A 19,145-nucleotide genomic window follows, 5' to 3' on the forward strand; every position below is an offset into this window, starting at 1 on the left:
TACTCATCACGCAGCCTCCATTTTGACCTTTGTGGACTGTTTCATACACTGATTTAATATTTGGATGTGGAAAAGTATTTTTTATTTTTTTTATCTTCAAAACTAGAAAATGTGCTCAGTTATTATGGTTTCGTAATATCATTTTGTTATTAATATTATTGTAATGTTAAAAATTCAAACTTATGTTATAATTGTTATAAAATCAATACCATCTATACACTTTGATTTGGCTTATGCTAAAAGTTTAGTCATAGCAATTTATTATATTTAAAATTGTAAATAAATTAGATAGATAAGGCTATACCATCAATTTGTCATATAATATTGTTAATAAGATAATATCTATAATATTGAGTATAAATTTGATTTTTCCACAATTTTAGGAATTTATAAAATACCAATAATATTTGTTAGGTAGGTAATGACCGTCATAAGAGTCATCCATTTAAAACATTATGAATATTGTATGCTTTTGTGAATAAAACACTTAGAAGTAGTTTGTGGATAATATATTTTAATGATAGGTGGGAATTTAAAAAAAAAAATAGAGTTTATATTTTCTATTTAGAAAAAAATTCAGAAAACAAGTAACGGTGTTCTCTGCGTCTGAGGAGTGAAGAGCCCCAGCCAAAGACAAGTAGCCATTTTGGACAAATACCAGAACGATAAGAATATCTTGGTTATTACGGATATTGGATGGTCTGCGGCAACTTTAATCATAAGCCCATTTTCGCGCTTGCCAAACAGACCTTTTTGCGGGGTCTGCTACTACTGTCTACGGCCACATAAGGCGGCAGAGGAGGCTTTTGTTTTGGTTTGGGATAAGTGGATTCCAGTATAACAGGGCACGGAGCGGAGGACTCCCAACCCATGTGTTCTGTCTTTTAAGACAAAAAAAAATACCATCGCTCCACTGGGCTCCATGTGGCCCTATTCCCCTCTATAAATGCTCCTACGTTCTCCCCTCTATTTTATATATACGTACATATATATATTATTGTATATATTTCCCAATACTAACATCTCTCCGTTTTCCTTTTTCTTCTCATATTATATAAATAAATAATTTTTTTTAAAAAATTTAAAATTAAAACCTTAAGTTCTTTACAAGAAATTGTAATTATTTTTTATATATCAAGATAATATTAGGATACTTTTCGAATTAAGATATATAAAAATCAAGATAAAGATACAAAAAATTCTAATATTTTTGTCAATTATTTGTTAATTTTTTTTAAAATGTATTTAGATACATATAGATAATTTTTTTATCTATAAAATCAAAATAAATTTATCTTGATAATATCATATAAGAAGTCGTGTGGCCTTTTTTTAAAGATAATCAGATAAATTTAATAAAAAGTAATTTTATCAAAAATAATTTTTATATTTTATTTATTTAATTTATATATTAATTAACAAATATTACTATAAGTATGATTCACCAAGAAGCAAAGTTAAAAATTTTAAAAATAATGATTATAAATGTAATAAAAAAAATAAAAGAAAAAACTCTGCTCCGTTAACCCACATGCATTTCAGAACTGCAGGCCCCTCTCACTCCCACCTATAATTAATTCTGTCTCTCCCCATTCATTTGATCTGACTAGAAACTGTAGAACTCTTCAATGAAGTGAAAAAATTAGTGGGCCTGGCTTGCTTTTTCCCCGAGTCCCCATGTCCTGGTTATTTGAATGAGTAAAGATCCCAAGCACAGTTTCCAATCCAAAGCTGGTTAGCCCCTCTCCTCTCCTATTCACTCTGCCATTATTCCCCATTATCATAATCTCTCTACAGGAATTCACATTCCTCTGCACTTAGCTGCCTTTTGTTTGTTTTTTAATAATGGAGGGTACTAGTACTTGTTAATTGTTAATTTGGGAACTGGCGAGGGGAAGTGTAACCCCCCAAAAGCTAGTTTCATACGCCCAAACAAGGCTTCATTTTTTTAATCACCAGGGTGGTTGATTGGGCTGAAATTGGTTTGGGAAATGTTGACCCAATCATGAAGAAGAGATGTGATTCGTTCCTCCCTCCCTCCCTCATGGGGAAACCCTATCCCTTAGCCCAAAAAAAGAAAACCCTTTTCTTTTCTAATGGTTAAGTGACTCAATAGGTCGGTTAATATCCACTTTGAGGCACCAATAGGCAAGGATAGGGAAATCGGGTTCATTAATTTATCATATTTAAATAATTATTAATTTAAAAAGAATTTGGTGGTCACTTTATCGGCTTGATTCATTTCTACTCAAGCGATTGGAGATAACGTCACTTATTTTTTTTTTTACTAATAAGTGATGTTTAAGAGTTCATTTAATTTGATTTAGTTTAAAGTAAAACCGAAACTTAGACTAAGCAATACCTTTGAGAAATTTGTTTATGAAAAGTGTACAAAGCGTTTGATATAATAATATAAAAAAAATATGGTTATAAAAGAGTTTTTAGCTTTTAAGAAATCAAAGGCGAAACAAACAAACCCTTAAAGTAAAATTAAAAAAAAAAAAGAAGTTGATGATGTTGCTGCTGAGGATGCATGACTGAGAAAGCAAGCAAAATTAGGGATCACCAAACACATGCACATGTCATTGGCTCCTCCAAAAACAATGTAAGGTGGGGATAAAAGCAAAGCACATGCTACAGCATCTATCAGTACATTAGCATAAAATGTAAGTAGGGGATAAAAGCAGGCACATGCTATCTATCAGCATATCATATGCCTGATCCATAGCTCCATTCTTCTGTGGGGAATTGCATCGAACACAAGATGGGGATTCGTTGAGCGAAGCTGGATCTATCACAAGAAGGAAAATGGAATACATACGACAATGGCTTGTATTCCTTGTTATAGCATATTTTTGTACAGAAAACAGTGTCAGAGTATTCAACAAACTGCCTATATATATATGTATATATATCACCATTATCTAATTATTTCTTTAAATTCGGATCTGAGGGAGAGAGTTGCAGAGATGCTAAAGTATGCAACCAAGGCTTCAATAGCTTTCAATGAGAGAAAAGAACCTCCATGTCCGAGAGCCATGAGGGAACGGTATGGAGGCTCTGGTGGGCATGCATGTGAATGATGAGGTGCATTCTCCTAGGCTAGCGCGAGCGGGAAGAGCAGGCAATGTGAAAGTGACGGTGGGTGAGATGAGAGATCCGACCAACGGTGCGTAGTTTAGCTGTATTTAACAAACTTCGGGGAATTTGGAATCTCGAGTTTAAATTTCACTAGTTTCCTAAGCTCTATATCATATTTTGGGACCAAAAGGTGACATCTCTAGTATTGGCCTCCCTAACTCAATTTCAAAATTTCTATAAGAAGGTTAAATCATGAAACCAATAGCAAAATTTGAATATGGGGCCTGCATTAACGATATAATGGCTAAATCCAAGACTTTTTAAGATCAACGCGTGTACGGTCTCAACCGCTAAGTTATGCCTGTGAGGTCATAGCTCTATATCATACTTGATATCATAAATGAATCATTAAATTATGTATGATCAAACGATATAAATAGTATTTTTTAGTGATTCTAACATTTAGTATTTTTTTTATAACAATCAATGGAAGGGGGAGCGGGGTTACTAAACAAGCCATTATTGCTAAACGGTCACTTAAGTTAAGGAGAGTGTTCTTGGTTGCATATTGAATCCAATTTAGTAAGGTTTTTCTTCTTGCATGGCTCGCCACTTTGCTTGGGAAAGCGAGCGTAGCTGCCCAAACTGCCAAAAGCAATGGGCTTGCTTGCTTGCTCTCATCGATGCATGCCCCCTTTCACATGGCCTATGGCCTACCCATTTCCTTTAATCAAACCATATATGTTTATAACTTTGTTGCAGAGCTTTCATCATCTCCACCAACTTAATCCCTAGCTAGCTATTATTATGCATCTGCAAGGTGGGAATGTCAATGCATTCGTTGTACCATCTCTACACATAGTTTATGATGATGACGTTAGGGTTTGCTCCTAAACCACATCCATGGCTGATTCTTTACTGCTTCCCTCTGATTTAGGTGCCATTTTCTTTTCTAATTAATTAAGGCTAGCTCCTCTCTGCTGCACCGGTGGGGACCTTGGTCTACAGTCATCCTAAGCTAGGCTAACATGGAGCTTGCTTATTTAATTATTCATCTAATTCAAAGGGAAAACAAAAACTATTGCTTCGATTCACATTCCTTTTGCCCCTTTCTGTCTCACTCTCAACTCCATTGGCTGATTGGCCACACCCCTCCTTGTCTGCACTGTTCTTTCCAATTATTTAATCTTTTTATGTTTTTTATTTTAAATTCATTTCATATGTGATTTGAGTTGTGGCCATAGAGATTCTAACTTTTGCGGAAACGGAATCAGAGAAGAGGTAATTTTAAAAAAAAAATTGAAAAATAAAAATGTAAAAAGTCAAGTAAATAAAAAAATATAAGAATCTTTTTGTAGATATATTTTTTAATAAAAAATATATAAAATAATTATTTAATTAAATATATAGATAAATTATATCATCTATTTAAACAAATATAAACACAAATTAATTTTGTTTCTAATATCATCGTGAAACAGTAAAAATATAATTACTTTTATCTTTAATATGGTCGTAAAATAGAAACGTATTTTAATATGGAAAACAAGTTTCTAATATTTTTCAAAAACAAAACATTTTTAAACTATAAAAACCTTCCTTGTAAATAACTCAAACCACTTAGATCTGGGGGTAATTTACCCTTTTTTTTCTTCTTTTGATTCCTTCTACTTTCTTTATCTCGAGCCACGCTTCGGCCCAACCCAGACTCTGTTCTGAGATTTGCTATGTGGCCAACATGGGCTTGCTAGGCCCACCAAGCCTTCTCAGACCCAAATCCAGAATACCCCCTAAACATTTACAGCTGATTTTGGGCAGTCCATTGCACTCTGGGCCCATTAGCAAAGAATTTCTCAGGCCCATGGAGTTGAGCTGAGCTTGGAATGCTCAAACTTCTCGCCGTCGCCCCACAGAGCATAGGCCTCCTCGCCATGAACGGCGTAATCCCCAATTCTAAGCTCTTCTTCCGACAATCTCAGCGGCACGATCATCCCGATCAACACACAGATCAAGCTTGTCATCGCCACGTTCCACCCCACGACGAACGCGATTCCGATCAGCTGAACTCCCAGCTGCCGGAACCCCGCCGTGGTGTCGCCGTTGTGCCACCCGTAGAAAAGACCCGTGTACCGCTTCCAGTCCTGGACCGCGTAAAACAGCCGGCAGAGCTTGGGATCGGCGAAGCATCCGGCGAGGATACCGCCAAGGCTACCGGCCACCGCGTGCGTGTGGAACACCGCCATCGTGTCGTCGACTTGCTTCAGCAATCGTATCTTCTTGTGTAGTACCATCATCGTGAACCACGGCAGGCTCCCCGACGCTAGCCCCATCACGATGGCGGCCCAGCCCTGCACCACTCCTGTTCAAAACAATCGATCAATTAGATGTCAGATGTTTTGTCATCGATTATAATGTTTGAATATTTATGGGTTTTGAAGATGGGGTTACCGGCGGCGGGAGTGATGCAGACGAGGCCGGTGATCATGCCCTGGGTGGCGCCGATGACAGAGGGCTTGTCGAAGAAGAGAATGTCGAGAAGCAGCCACGTGAGCAAGCTGGTGGCGGCGCACACGTGGGTGTTGAGGACGGCGAGAGATGCGTCGACGCTGGCGACAAAAGGATCGCCGCCGTTGAATCCAGTCCACCCCATCCACAGCAGCCCCGCGCCTCCCAGCATCAGTATTATGTTGTTCGGCGGAAACCTCTCTCGATCCTTGTTCGATCTCGGTCCCACCTTCACCATCATAAACAACAGTAGTTTTAGTTCCTCTTTGAATTCGATTTAATTAAACTGTGAAGTACTTACTTACCCAATAAGCGGCGGTGAAACCAGCGACGCCGGAGGAGAGGTGGACGACGAAGCCGCCGGAGTAATCAATGACGCCCAGCTTCATCAACCAGCCGTCGGGGCACCACAGGCTATACGCCCCGAAGGTGTACGAGAAGGTCAACCAAAGCGGTACGAACAGCATCCAGGCCAGGAAATTCATCCGGCCAAGCACAGCGCCGGCGATGAGAATCAGCGTGATCGCCGCGAAAACGAACTGGAAGTACACCATCGTGGCGGTCGGGAACATCCCCATAAACGCTGGCTGGAGCAGGAACTTCTGGTCGAGGGCGACGTCGGGCTGGCCGAGGATGTGGATGAAGCTGCTGCCAAAGGACATCCGGTTGCCCCAGCCGACCCAGCAAACGAGCACCGCCGCGAAGGCGTAGAGCGCCATGAAGGCGGAGTTCACGGCCCATTTCTTCTTGACGATGCTGCCGTAGAGGATGACCAGCCCCGGAACACTCTGGAGCCCCACCAGCGTCGCGGCCGTGAGCTGCCATGCGTTGTCGCCTTTGTTCATCCATCTCGGGTTGGTACTGTCGGGCCACAGATTCACGGGTAGCTCGCTTGGATCCATCTCGTAACTCTCTCACTGAGCTCCCACGTTTGTGTGCATGTGTATATATACACGATTGGGAAAATAAATATTATAATTAACTTTTAATTTTAAAGTTGTGAAATTTAAAATTATATATAAATAAAATTAAAATTTTATATAAAAGTAAGTTAATTAAAATTATAATAAACACTTAAAATATTTGTCATAAAAAACCTTCTTTTCCAAAAATACTTACAAATTTAAATATCAAACTCCTTCTTGTAAGCCACGATACCTTATGTTGCATAAAAACAGAAATGAAAATAGGAAATATTTTGGATAAGAAACAGAAATGTGGAAACAAACATTTTTTTTAAAAAATAGACATAAATAAGATTTGAAACGAAAATAAAAAATATTTTTAAAATAAAAAAAGACTCTTATAAAATATTTTCGTGTAACATAGATGCTAACCAAACCTTTCTACTCATTAAGAAAAAGCTTAAAGTATAGAATTTTGGGCTGGGCCGCGTCCTGGGCCTGTGATGTCTGAGGCCTGGACTGTTTGGATTTTTAAAAACCAGCCCAGATTATACAAAAATGACTGATTTTACCCATCCAGGGGCTTTAATTTTGAGGAGAGAAAAGTCATTTTATATGGATGGGGATATTCGGCCGGTTTGGGCTGAGAATCCCAGGGCTGGAGAAAAGTGGAAGCCATCGGGAATTCCGCCGGAGTCTCAGTGCATCCATTCTCTGATACTTCCAAAGGAACTCTTAGGAATCTAAGAATAAGCAAATTAAATAAAATATGTTTCCCTTTAATATTATACTATATGTTTCCCTTTCAAAAATATTAATAGTATAAGTAAATAAAATATTTTACGTTTAACTTATAAATTAATAGATAAAATATTTTTCAAAAAATTTTAAGAAACCAAACCTGATTACCTATCTTTTATACACGCAGTTTCTTCACATACAAAATCTCTCACTCTCTCACAAAATATATATATATATATATTCTCATACATTCTACTCCCCCATAAACAAGATATATTGTAACTCTCATAAATAATATCCTTCTCTCATTTCATAAAATCTCATTATTCTCCTATTTTTTGTCATAATCAAAAGAGACTTTGATAACGGAGAGAATAAAAATATAATCAATAAGAGAAATTATTCAAACATAATAATCCGTATAAACATAAACATGACGAATGATAACCAAAAAATACTGAATATATAGAAATATTGTGAAGCACCAGAAATAGTACGTAACAGCCATCATGAGTTTCATGAGCAATATCACAGTATTTTAAACTATGATGTTATAAAGTTATTTGAAGATGAATAATGAACAATGATCCAACTCTTGTGAATAGTGATCGGACCGTTGTGAATAGTATTTTTTAAAATGGTTATAAATAGTGTCAAACTCATGTTGGAGATCAATTAATTGCTCATTTTTTACATCTAAAACACCCGCAAGCTTCCAAACTTTCTCAAGCAAAAAATCAAACAATATAAGGCTCTTGAAGCAACATTACACATCCATCAAAGAGACGCAAGACTTGCAATTTATTAATTTCAAACTCACATATACATAGTTATAAAATATTAATTTGTTTACAATTAAATAACAAAAATTTTAATTAAATAAATTATCAAGAAAATTAATCATTAAATTCACCCCCTCTTGAATGGTCATACTGTAAAGGATCTACAAATCCTAATCCCACATAAATTATGAAAAATTAAGGTAAACGTTATTGCAATAATCCTAATTTTAATAAGATTATGAAAAATTAAGATAAATGCTATTTACAATAATTTTAATTTTGAATTAATTAAGATTACTCTATACTCCTCTAATAAATAAGTAGACACTTATTATAAAAAAAAAAAAATGTATGTCTCTGATATTGGTTTTAATATAATTTTTATTATTTTTAATATTTGATTTAAATATCAGAGTGTTTGTCCGAGAATCTTTCAGCACCTTCTGACTGTTTTTTTTTTATAAGATTAGGCGGGTTGACAACAATGTTTCTAGTCAAATAAATTTATTGTTGTATCTATGCAACAACACCATTAATTATTTATAAGTTATATTTATTATTTAATTAATATTAATTTTATTCATTTATTTAATAATATATTTTGTAAATTAATTTTTAGTGAAGCCATCTGCTCGAGGTCCGGCCCATTTTCGAACCGGGCTTGGGCGTCCATTTCATGTCCTCTTGAATTAATTTCCAAGGACTTTGGAAATTGTTAAATAAAAGATATTTTCAATTTTTTTATTACATTTTAGATTGCAAATTCTTGGTGTGTTTATTTTTTTGGTGATTAAAATAGTACCCAAAAAAAACTTGCGCTGATGTCCGGGTGAGTCCATTATATGGATCTAGCCCGGTTTGTTAACCCTACATCTCCATATAATTAATATATATTCAATACCCAGAAGTCCTCATACATCTATTCACTATTCACAGTAGTGTTTTAAGGATGTCCATCCTTACGCAATCTTAGCGTTGGTGTTCTCAATTATGATAGAAGAAGTAAATTATAGATGTGAGATTTTGTCTCACTATATAGGGTGAGGATCGAACTCATGACCTACCAGATTGACACTCTCATATCACTTGCACGATCACTAGACTTATGTCTTGGGGGCAAATAGTATTTAGTTTCTATCTCCATCTCCATATAATTGATATACAAGCAAATAGTAAAAAAAATAACTCAAACCTTTCCGTGAATTTATAAATTTATCTAAATGTTTTACTTTTAGCAATTATATCTCAATTAAATATAATTTTATCTAACTTCTAATATTAATTTGAGAAGCATGTGTTATTATTAACATGACAAGTTATTTATCATAAAATATATATATATGAATAGGATCCACATGTATACATATGAATGAGACCCACAAGGTATGACTCCGTTGACAAATGAAGTACACTCTGGGGTGTTGCTCTTTGGGCTCTCAAGTTCAATGTTCGAGCCTTGATTAGGGGGAAGCTCAGCAATCAAAGTGATCCTGAAAGTTGAAACTGTTTGTCACCCTCACGTTTGCAACGAGACTAGGGATTGAACTTGCCATTGAGTTATTTAATTTACATTTTCTACTAGTATCGTGAGGTTGAACAACATGGGACACTCGTGATGGTATGTTAACAAAAAAAAAAGACACACACATATATATATTTTTTATTTTTTTATACATATACATGTTGATTCCACTCATAATTTTTTTTTTATGATAGATGTCATGCCACATTAGTAACGACAAAATGTCTCCCAAATTGATTTCACATGTTAGATAAAATTGCACTTAACTAAGCCAATTAAAATACAATTATCAAGATTAAAATATTTAGATAAATCTACAAATTCACAAAAATGTTTGTTTTTTTGTTATTTACCTTTAATATATTGAATACCTATATCTATTTAATTTAAATTTAAAAAAATCATTTATTCATTTGTTATCTTAATTTTTCATTCAACATTGGGGATTCGTGCGCTTTAGGTTAGAGTCGTCGTTGAATAAATAATTTTAATTTAAATAGACCTTTTTTATTTAAAGAAAATTTGACTCAATTTGTAAATTTAATTTAAAATGATTTTACAATAATTTAAAATAATTGTCTAATATAAAAATAGAATGCATACGTCATCCAGAATATAAAAAGTTTATAGAGATTTTAACTCTTTCAAGCTTATTTCCTTTATTTTTAACATAAAGATTGAGGGTTAACTAGAAATGGAGACAAATCCCTTATCAAACTAGGAAAAACCTTCTTATAGTTAAAGGGAATTACATTTTTACTTTTTTTAGCTATATTTTAATATGGCTAAAATATTCTCTTTTAAAAACTCATTTTTACCCTCACACTCACTTTCTCTCTCAATTAATTACCCGTCACCCATCTATTCATATCGAAATACAACAAAAAATACCAGATCTGATGCTGTAAAAATTAAAAAAATAGATAAAAATATACCAATAAAACAATAGACATGCATATACAAACAAACACACACACACACACATATATATATATAGTGTCTGATCAATATTTATTTTCATCTATTTTTTTTGTGTTCTCCCATTGTGAATTTTTGTTGTGTTTGGGTAGCCACGTATGACTGCTGATGAGAGAGAAAGTTGGCGAATAGAATATATATCTATGTGTGTCAGCATTATATATATATGTGTTTGTATGTATATATGTGTTTTTGATTTTGTAAAATTATCTCGTGAAACTTGTATTTGTGGATCAAAATTATTGAGATTTGAATATGTGTTATAGAGATGAATGTGTGTGAATGGCTATGGCTGTATCGAAGAGGGTATTTTTAGAAAGTATTGGTTGCAAAGTGTTATTAAATTGGCTACAAAAAGTAAAAATATAAAAATAAATTTTTAATAACTATGAAGAGCAAAAACGTGGGTACGAATAGAATTTTCCTATAGTTAATAACAAGTCCCTTGCAAAATAGGGTAAAAAAACCTACTACTAGCAAGGCTTTAAATATAATAATAAAAAAATAAAACAAAAGTGCAAAAAAAGATCTCTTTGGATGCCTCAACCTCAATAACATGCTTTTACTTTGAGAGAATTGAAAATATTCATCGAGTCTTAAGTCTCTATAGAAGCCTTATTTTATAATCCTCAATTTCAAAAACGATTATAAGAGAAAAATGTGAACCACCTCATTTTATCAATTATAAATAATCAATAATATATTATATTTTGAACATTATGAAATTTTACGAGAAAGTGTTTAGAATCAGTGACAGATTCAAGAAGCCCGTGCCAGCCTCCAACCAAAATATTTATATATATATACACACTCAAAGACACTGAAATTGAAGTTTTAGTCTTTCTCTTAGATCTCTCCTGGATCTGCCCTTGTTTAGAATCATTTTTTTTAATTGTACTTATATTTTTTTCAAATATATGAAAATTTTAATTAAAACTTATGAACAAGGTATTGTGAGAGATAGACTTTGATTTAGATACTTGAGAGATGACATCTAAGTATGTCTTTCAAAAGAAGATAGTTCATGGAGAGATTTAGATATATTAGGAATTTACTTTGGATATTTAAATAAGCATTCCATAAAATAATAAATTGTTGAAAAAAATTAGACATTCGAGTAAGACTTAATAAGTTTTATAAAATAAGTCATTTGAGTTTAAATAATATTAAAAGTCATGTCATCAGTCATATGCACACCTTTTTATTATAAGAGATTAAAAAGATAAAGTGTCATTATTTTTTTTTTATCACTTCTTACAATAAATATGTGGTATATAATTAATAATACCGTCATCAATCATAATTCTTAATATTACTCTTTTAAGTTTAACCTTACATGCATATTATTGTTCTCGTTCAATAAAACAAACAATATATTGGTTAATAAATTTGTCTTAAATAGAGTGGGTAAGGATCATCCACCAAGTAACTATCTTTAATTATGTGGATATTTTTTTCTCTGTCCATATATGTTCATTAAACAAAGTTTTACATTCATATCTACCAAAATTAATCAATAATGTATAGACAAAAATTGGTATTGGCTGTACTTGTAATTTAGGCTGAATACATTCGGGTCTTAACAATTAAAAAAATGTAATGTTTATTTTTTATTGTACATGTCAAGATTCAAAATATCAATTATTAAAATTATTATTTTAAATTCTTATCATGACGAAATATTAGTGCGTGTATGAATACGTTCGTTTTTGCAAATAATATGTCACGTGAATGATCGCTTGGTAGTATTTAAACAAACTGATTGATTTGTTATACTCTCTAAATAATTAAAAAAATATGATGTTTGATCCTTAATATACAAAAAAATCAAGTTTTAGTATCTTAATTATTAAAAATTATTATTTTAAGTTATTACCTTGATTGAGAAGAAAAAGTATCGTATTATAAAAAAGTCACATTAGTAAAACACATCAAATTAAAATTTATTTGGATGAAAAAAATACCAAAGTACCCATAGCTTAAAAAAACAAATCCCAAACATCTAAATTTTTGAATCACTAACCCAAAAAATGCTAGCTTATTTTATTTTTAATCACAAAATATAATAGAAATAATCTCTATAATTTATATTTGTTGAAATTGATTCAATCACTCTATTATTTATATAATCTCTTAGAGTAAAGACTTAAAATAATAATATTTTAATAATTAAAATACAAAGTTTTAATATTTTTATACACCAAGATCAAACGCTATATTTATTAATTATTTAGAGAGTATAATAAACTAATAAACCTATTCAAATACTGTCATTTGATCATCTACATAGCATGTCACTTACAAAACTAAACACATTTATACATACATTAACGTTTTATTACGATAAAAATTTAAAATAATATTTTTTTAATAATTAAAATATCAAATATACAAATTTTATATATCAAGAATTAATAACCATATTCTTTTAATTGAATGTTGACACCTCCCGTATTTAGTAACCCTATAATTTAAAGGGAAATTCTATCGCGAACCCGAAAAATTACTCTTCATAACCCACGTCCAATCAAAATTTCTAATAATTTTAAAATACCTATTTTATCCCCCCACAGTCACAGCCAACCCTCTTCTCCGACCATCATTTCGCATCTCTCTTTCCCTCCTATATCATATACACACAAACACATACATATATATATATACAGAGCATGGTCGCGGCCATGGCAGCCGCGACCATGCAACTAGCAAGCTCACACACACCCATATATATATAATATATATATATACACACACAGCAACCCAGCACACACACACATATATATATATACACATTCATACACACCTATATATATATATACACACTCACACACACAAAAACATGGTTGCGGCCATGGCAGCCGCGGCCATGAAAACCTCCGCACCTCGCGGTGCGGGAGTTTCAGCAACCCCCGCACCGCGAGGTGCTAGGATTGCTGAAATCCCCGACTGCCAGCAGTTGGGAAGACTTTTTATATTTTTATTTTAATTAAAATTTTTATTATAACAAAATAAAATTAAAAAATAATACAAATAAATAATTTTTAAATTTCTACATTTTAAATAATTATAATTTAACTAATTTTAAATTTTAAATCATGGTGTTGAATTTTTAATACTTAAAAGAATTTAAAATTAATTAATTTATCTTATTAAATTACTTGAAGATACACATATCTAAAAATTCTATCATCATTTAAAATATATTTTTTTTATAATTACATATATTTAAAAAGAATATATTTTAAATGATGATAGGATTTTTAAATTTATCTTATTGAATTAGGTAAAGATATATATATTTAAAAAAAATATTTTAAATGATGATAGGATTTTTAGATATGCATATTTTTAAGTAATTCAATAAAATAAATTTTAAATTTTTTTAAGTATTAAAAATTCAACACTTAATTACAATGATTTAGAATTTAAAATTAGTTAATTTATAATTACTTAAAATACAGATATTTAGAATTTATTTATTTATATTATTTTTATTTAATTAAAATAAAACAAATTTAATCAAGTCTTCCCAGCAGTCGGGGAAGGCTTGATTCCCCGCACCGCAAGGTGCGGAGATTTTAGAAATCCCCGCACCTCACGATGCGGGGGTTTCCATGGCCGCAGCCATGGAACTTGTATATATATATATATAAGTGTGTGTGAGTGTGTGTATATATATTTATATAGGTGTGTGTGTATATGTGTGTGCGCGCTAGGTTGCATGGTCGCGACTGTCATGGCCGCAGCCATACTGTGTGTATATATATATGTATAAGTATGTGTGAGTGCGTATTTATATATTTAGGTGATGGCTGGGGATGAGAGGTGATCGGAGAAGAGAGTTTACTGTGGGTTATGGGGGTAAAAGAGGTATATTAAAATTATTGAAAATTTTGATGGTACGTGCGTTTTGAAGAGTAAATTTTCGAATTTTGAATAGAATTTCCCTAATTTAAAATGAAGTAATGATGTTAACACACGTGAAAATGTTACGGACTCCACTAATATAAAGTACAAAGACAAAAACACCCTCCCAAAAACGCACTAAAATAAATAAAGTGAGTATTTGTATCCTTTAGTGACATTAAATCACCACACTCCAATATAAGTAAATTAATAATCACCATAAGTTACAATTACATATAACAGGCATCTGTCAATATCTGTTATTTCAGAGGACAGCAGGGGGCAGATTGGTAATTAAATTTTCTGAGTTCGTGAATGCCTGTCATCGTACAGTTATCTCCACAAGCTTCCGTATCATTGATGCAGAACCAAACGAAAACCAGAAGCCTTGCCATTTCTCGTTTGTGGTGCCTGGAAGCTCAAGCTCTCTCTGTCTCTCTCTCTCTCTCTCTCTCTCTCTCTCTCGTCATGATGGGTCTGCTGGTTAAATCTCTCTCACTCTCTGTCCCATTGGTTTAGCTGAACTGGTAAGCATTCTCGTTTCCCTTTGTTTATCCTATCGAATCTGAATTTTCTGCTCTCTATTTCATGAAAACTGATTCTCAACGCATTTCTGCATGCTCTTGCGGTGAACTAGTCAAAGAGATTGGACGGTGGTTTTAGCGTTTTGGCGCTCGAACTTCAAATTGGGTGAACTAATCACAGAACCACTGGTTTTGCGTCATCTGGGCATTCCATGGCTTCTTCGATGCTCAATGGAGGAACAACCCCGAAGGGGCTAGGGTTTGTGGCCTCAGATTTGCGCGGGAAGCATTTTCCCCAAATTGGTCTGGTCTCCTGTGGCACGAATTTTAGGGCTATAACTAAAACCCTAGCTCCCAAATGCAACCTTTCGGCTTCAAGGCCGTCCTCTCAACCTAGGTTTATCCAGCACAAGAAAGAGGCATTTTGGTTCTATAGGTTTCTGTCGATTGTCTATGATCATATAATTAATCCCGGGCATTGGACCGAGGATATGAGAGATGAGGCGCTTGAACCCGCCGATCTTAGCCATCGGAAAATGATAGTGGTAGATGTTGGAGGAGGAACAGGGTTCACTACTTTGGGCATAGTTAAGCACGTGGATGCAAAGAATGTCACCATTCTAGACCAGTCCCCGCATCAGCTCGCCAAGGCGAAGCAGAAGGAGCCCTTGAAGGATTGCAAGATCATCGAGGGCGATGCCGAGGATCTCCCTTTCCGCACTGATTATGCAGACAGATATGTGTCTGCCGGCAGGTATATTGCCTTGCTCTTTGAATTTTGATTGTTTTCTTATTTTCATTTTAGATGTTTTACGTATAGTTTTGTGTTTGGATATTTTATGACTTGAGTTGGTGGTCTGATTCGGGTCCTGTAGGAAACTCTGGCTACTTGTAGTAGATTTGGTTTGGATTGTTTTAGTAGAGTACTACTATTATGTATAGGTTTGGTTTGTAAGAGAATGTTTCAGAGACCCTTTTGGAACTGAATTAGTCTGAAGTGTCTTGTCATTTCTTTGGTACATCTTTAAAGGGTTGCATGCTAAATCCAATGCAACAACACCGAACCAAGCCTTACTATACAGGATTGAGTCAGTGGACCATATGAATTCTACCTCGTGAATCATTTCTATCTATGGCCTTATTTTCTGTCCTAATAACTCATGTTTCCTCTACCTCTCTAACTAAAGGCTTGTTCTATTCTGTCTACTCTCTTCACAATAGCCCTTATTGATCTTCTCCTTATATGACAAAACTATTTTAATTGCATATCACGCATGTTATGTTCAATAGAAGACATTCTAAACGAATAGATAGATCTATAAATGAAGCATTAGGTGTCATGAAATGTCAATGCAGGAATAATTTGATGAACTTATAAAGATAAACAAAAATAACAAGGTAGATGTGCAAGATGGTTGTATCCTGTGTGGTGAGCTTGCTCAGGCTCCCTACGTCATTTTGGGTGTGGTTTTATCATAATTTTACTCCTTGCTTCACTTTATTTAAAAAATATAGTGTAGAATGTTACGGGTTAGACCTTAATGTGCAATTTGAAGAATGAATGGGAGAGAACAAGGGAATTTTGTAAGTGGTCTCACTTGGAAGGATTTCGCATTTGCTTGTTCTCAGCATAGAGTACTGGCCAGACCCACAGCGCGGCATCAGGGAAGCATACAGGGTCTTGAAGCTTGGAGGGAAGGCATGCGTAATTGGACCAGTGTATCCGACATTCTGGCTATCTCGGTTCTTCGCAGATGTGTGGATGCTCTTTCCAAAAGAGGAAGAGTACATTGAATGGTTTGAGAAGGCTGGGTTTAAGCATGTCCAACTGAAGAGGATTGGCCCGAAATGGTACCGTGGTGTTCGTCGGCATGGGCTGATCATGGGATGCTCTGTCACAGGTGTAAAACCTGCATCTGGGGATTCTCCTTTGCAGGTATTTGCTTCTTCACTCTTTTAACACCACTAGCCTTTGCATAAGCGGAGTGCAATGCAGTATGAAGCCTTACTGTTGCACGTCTTTGAAGTTGAATATAATTTGGTTTAATGCTTGAAATTGCTGGGTTTGGCGTTTACAAAGTTAGGTGTTTGAATTTGATTGCAGCTGGGACCAAAGGCAGAGGATGTGTCGAAGCCCGTTAGCAACCCATTTGCGTTCCTGGGACGCTTCCTTCTGGGTGCCATGGCAGCGACCTATTTTGTATTGGTCCCCATTTACATGTGGCTCAAAGACAAAATTGTCCCCAAAGGTAGACCCATTTGAAAGAGAGAGAGAGAGCATCATCTTACTGGGCTGTTATGCTAGGGCTGCTTCTTTCATTTTCCATTTTGCAGCATGTTGAAACCTTGCTATTGTTGAAAACCTAGATTAGATAAGATAATATCTGCCAGTGCCACGGGTCTCCTCTCCTGTGTTAACATTGCACCTTTAATTTGAACGTCCATTTGAGGCCCTTGAGATATGCTAATAAGTAAAGATTGATTAACCCGCCAACCTAAGGCAGTTATCATATTCAAGAGAAATGGTATATATAACTGTTTCAGAGCATAAGACGAGCAATCATATAAACAATTTATTAGTATTAATTCAGTGAGTTGTGAGTTCGATCCTCGTTTCGCATAAAGATTAAAGACCTAATTTGTGATTTATCTTCTCTAACGTAGTTGAGGGAATGAGTACTAGAGATTAGGTAAGGACGATCATCTTAAAAATTGGTATATTATCAAATAATTTTGGCAAATAATTCTCATGAATTGAGGTGGCATGACGTTTAAATTTAATAATAATTATTAATTTTAACTAAAATATTAATTTATAAATTTTATTTATTAAACTTATATTTAGATATAATATTTTCCCGAGGTTGAGGTTGGTGGGTATTTCCTTTTAAAGCACAGTAATTTTTTTAATATAAAAAAAAACAATTTTTGAGAAAGCATGATTTTGCTCCCTCTCTAGTTATAATTTCTTTTAAAATGCTTATTCAATACATATTTTTAGTCATTTGTACAGAATAATATAATGATAGAATGTTTACCAACCACTTATTATTACAAATATAAAATTAATTTAGTTATTTGTACAGTCAAACGTCTATATTGGTCAGGATAGATTTGGCTTGTGTTATATAAATGAGTTAAATCTAATATCCTGACTCATTTAATATTTAAATAATTTTTGTTAATTAAGATATATATCAAAAAATATAAAATATAAAAACTATCTCTGATAAAAATATTTTTTATTATATTTATTAAATTTTTTAGAAAGAAATCACATAACTTATGATTTCTTATTTTAAATTTTTAAAATAAATTTATCTTTTATCTCTTTTGAATAATTTATTTTAAATTTGATAAATAAGTCATCTTAATAAAGTCTTATCTTATTTATTTTAATAAATAGTATGTTCTATAAGTAAATAATTAATTTTAAGATAAAAATAAGATTAAAAACATATTTTATAAAGATACAGCTATTCAACAAAAAGAGAAAAAAAGAAAGTAATTTAATTAATCAATTTGGCTATGATCAAAAGCATTCTATTGTAAGGGATTTTTACTTAAAAAACGATAACGACTAAAAATGGTTAAAGTTATAAAAGATTTATTGACAACACTCATATTTTTTTTAGTGTTTTGAGTGTTAGACCAATGTATTAAATTTAGAATGTAAGAGGCTCGTGATTTAGTGGTCGGATTGGGTCAAATTAAAATATACTTTTATATAATAAAATAAATATATATTCATTAAAATTGTGATATAAAAAATTTTAAAAATAAATTTTATCACATGAGAATTAATAGATTTAAAAGTGTACTATATAACATTAATAACCCTACAATTAAAAAAATGTATACAATATATTAACACCAATTTATGATGAAATTAAAATAAATTCATAATCAAATATTTAATATACAAATCAAAACTTAAATAAAAAATCATTCATTATATTAACAAAATGATAGATGGTATTCAAATAATAGAAATTAATTATTTTTAAATATCTTAAATTATTATTATTATTATTCTAATGTATATAAATAAAAAATAAACATAAAAAATTTAAAAAAATTAATTGATTCAACCGGCTGGATTCGTCTAATTCAACATATCAATCAAGGTTCTCACAAAAAATTAATTAGCTTTTTAAGAAGCGATTTTCTTCATGAGCCCTACTCATTTCTAATGAGTTCC

At 33.0% G+C, this 19,145-nt stretch overlaps 3 protein-coding genes across 3 annotated transcripts in view; 1 reads left to right on the forward strand and 2 right to left on the reverse strand.

The window, feature by feature from the left end:
• LOC127786488 (autophagy-related protein 9) overlaps positions 1–19,145 on the reverse strand; it is a gene marked incomplete in the record, with an annotated part of 1,007,132 nt that overhangs the window by 625,964 nt on the left and 362,023 nt on the right.
• LOC127786518 (ammonium transporter 2 member 5-like) lies at positions 4,709–6,483 on the reverse strand. Its single transcript, XM_052313972.1, has 3 exons — positions 5,892–6,483; positions 5,530–5,815; positions 4,709–5,440 (listed from the first exon to the last, which is right to left on the reverse strand). The coding sequence occupies exons 1-3, from the start codon at positions 6,429–6,431 to the stop codon at positions 4,935–4,937; spliced, it is 1,332 nt and encodes a 443-aa protein (XP_052169932.1). The 5' UTR covers positions 6,432–6,483; the 3' UTR covers positions 4,709–4,934.
• Positions 14,775–17,406, forward strand: LOC127786551 (2-methyl-6-phytyl-1,4-hydroquinone methyltransferase, chloroplastic). Its single transcript, XM_052314021.1, has 4 exons — positions 14,775–14,947; positions 15,058–15,698; positions 16,574–16,880; positions 17,049–17,406. The coding sequence occupies exons 2-4, from the start codon at positions 15,157–15,159 to the stop codon at positions 17,205–17,207; spliced, it is 1,008 nt and encodes a 335-aa protein (XP_052169981.1). The 5' UTR covers positions 14,775–14,947; positions 15,058–15,156; the 3' UTR covers positions 17,208–17,406.

Source organism: Diospyros lotus, chromosome 12 (genome assembly GCF_014633365.1).
Source record: "Diospyros lotus cultivar Yz01 chromosome 12, ASM1463336v1, whole genome shotgun sequence".
NCBI classification, from domain to species: Eukaryota; Viridiplantae; Streptophyta; class Magnoliopsida; order Ericales; family Ebenaceae; genus Diospyros; species Diospyros lotus.

Excerpts from the sequence above, each read along its gene's own strand:
- LOC127786518 (XM_052313972.1), bottom strand. The coding sequence starts at position 6,431 with ATGAACAAAGGCGACAACGCATGGCAGCTCACGGCCGCGACGCTGGTG. Across the intron at positions 5,816-5,891 it reads GTTTCACCGCCGCTTATTGG|GTGGGACCGAGATCGAACAA; the intron begins GTAAGTAAGTAC and ends ATGATGGTGAAG. Across the intron at positions 5,441-5,529 it reads CTGCATCACTCCCGCCGCCG|GAGTGGTGCAGGGCTGGGCC; the intron begins GTAACCCCATCT and ends TGTTTTGAACAG.
- LOC127786551 (XM_052314021.1), top strand. The coding sequence starts at position 15,157 with ATGGCTTCTTCGATGCTCAATGGAGGAACAACCCCGAAGGGGCTAGGG. Across the intron at positions 15,699-16,573 it reads AGATATGTGTCTGCCGGCAG|CATAGAGTACTGGCCAGACC; the intron begins GTATATTGCCTT and ends GCTTGTTCTCAG. Across the intron at positions 16,881-17,048 it reads CTGGGGATTCTCCTTTGCAG|CTGGGACCAAAGGCAGAGGA; the intron begins GTATTTGCTTCT and ends ATTTGATTGCAG.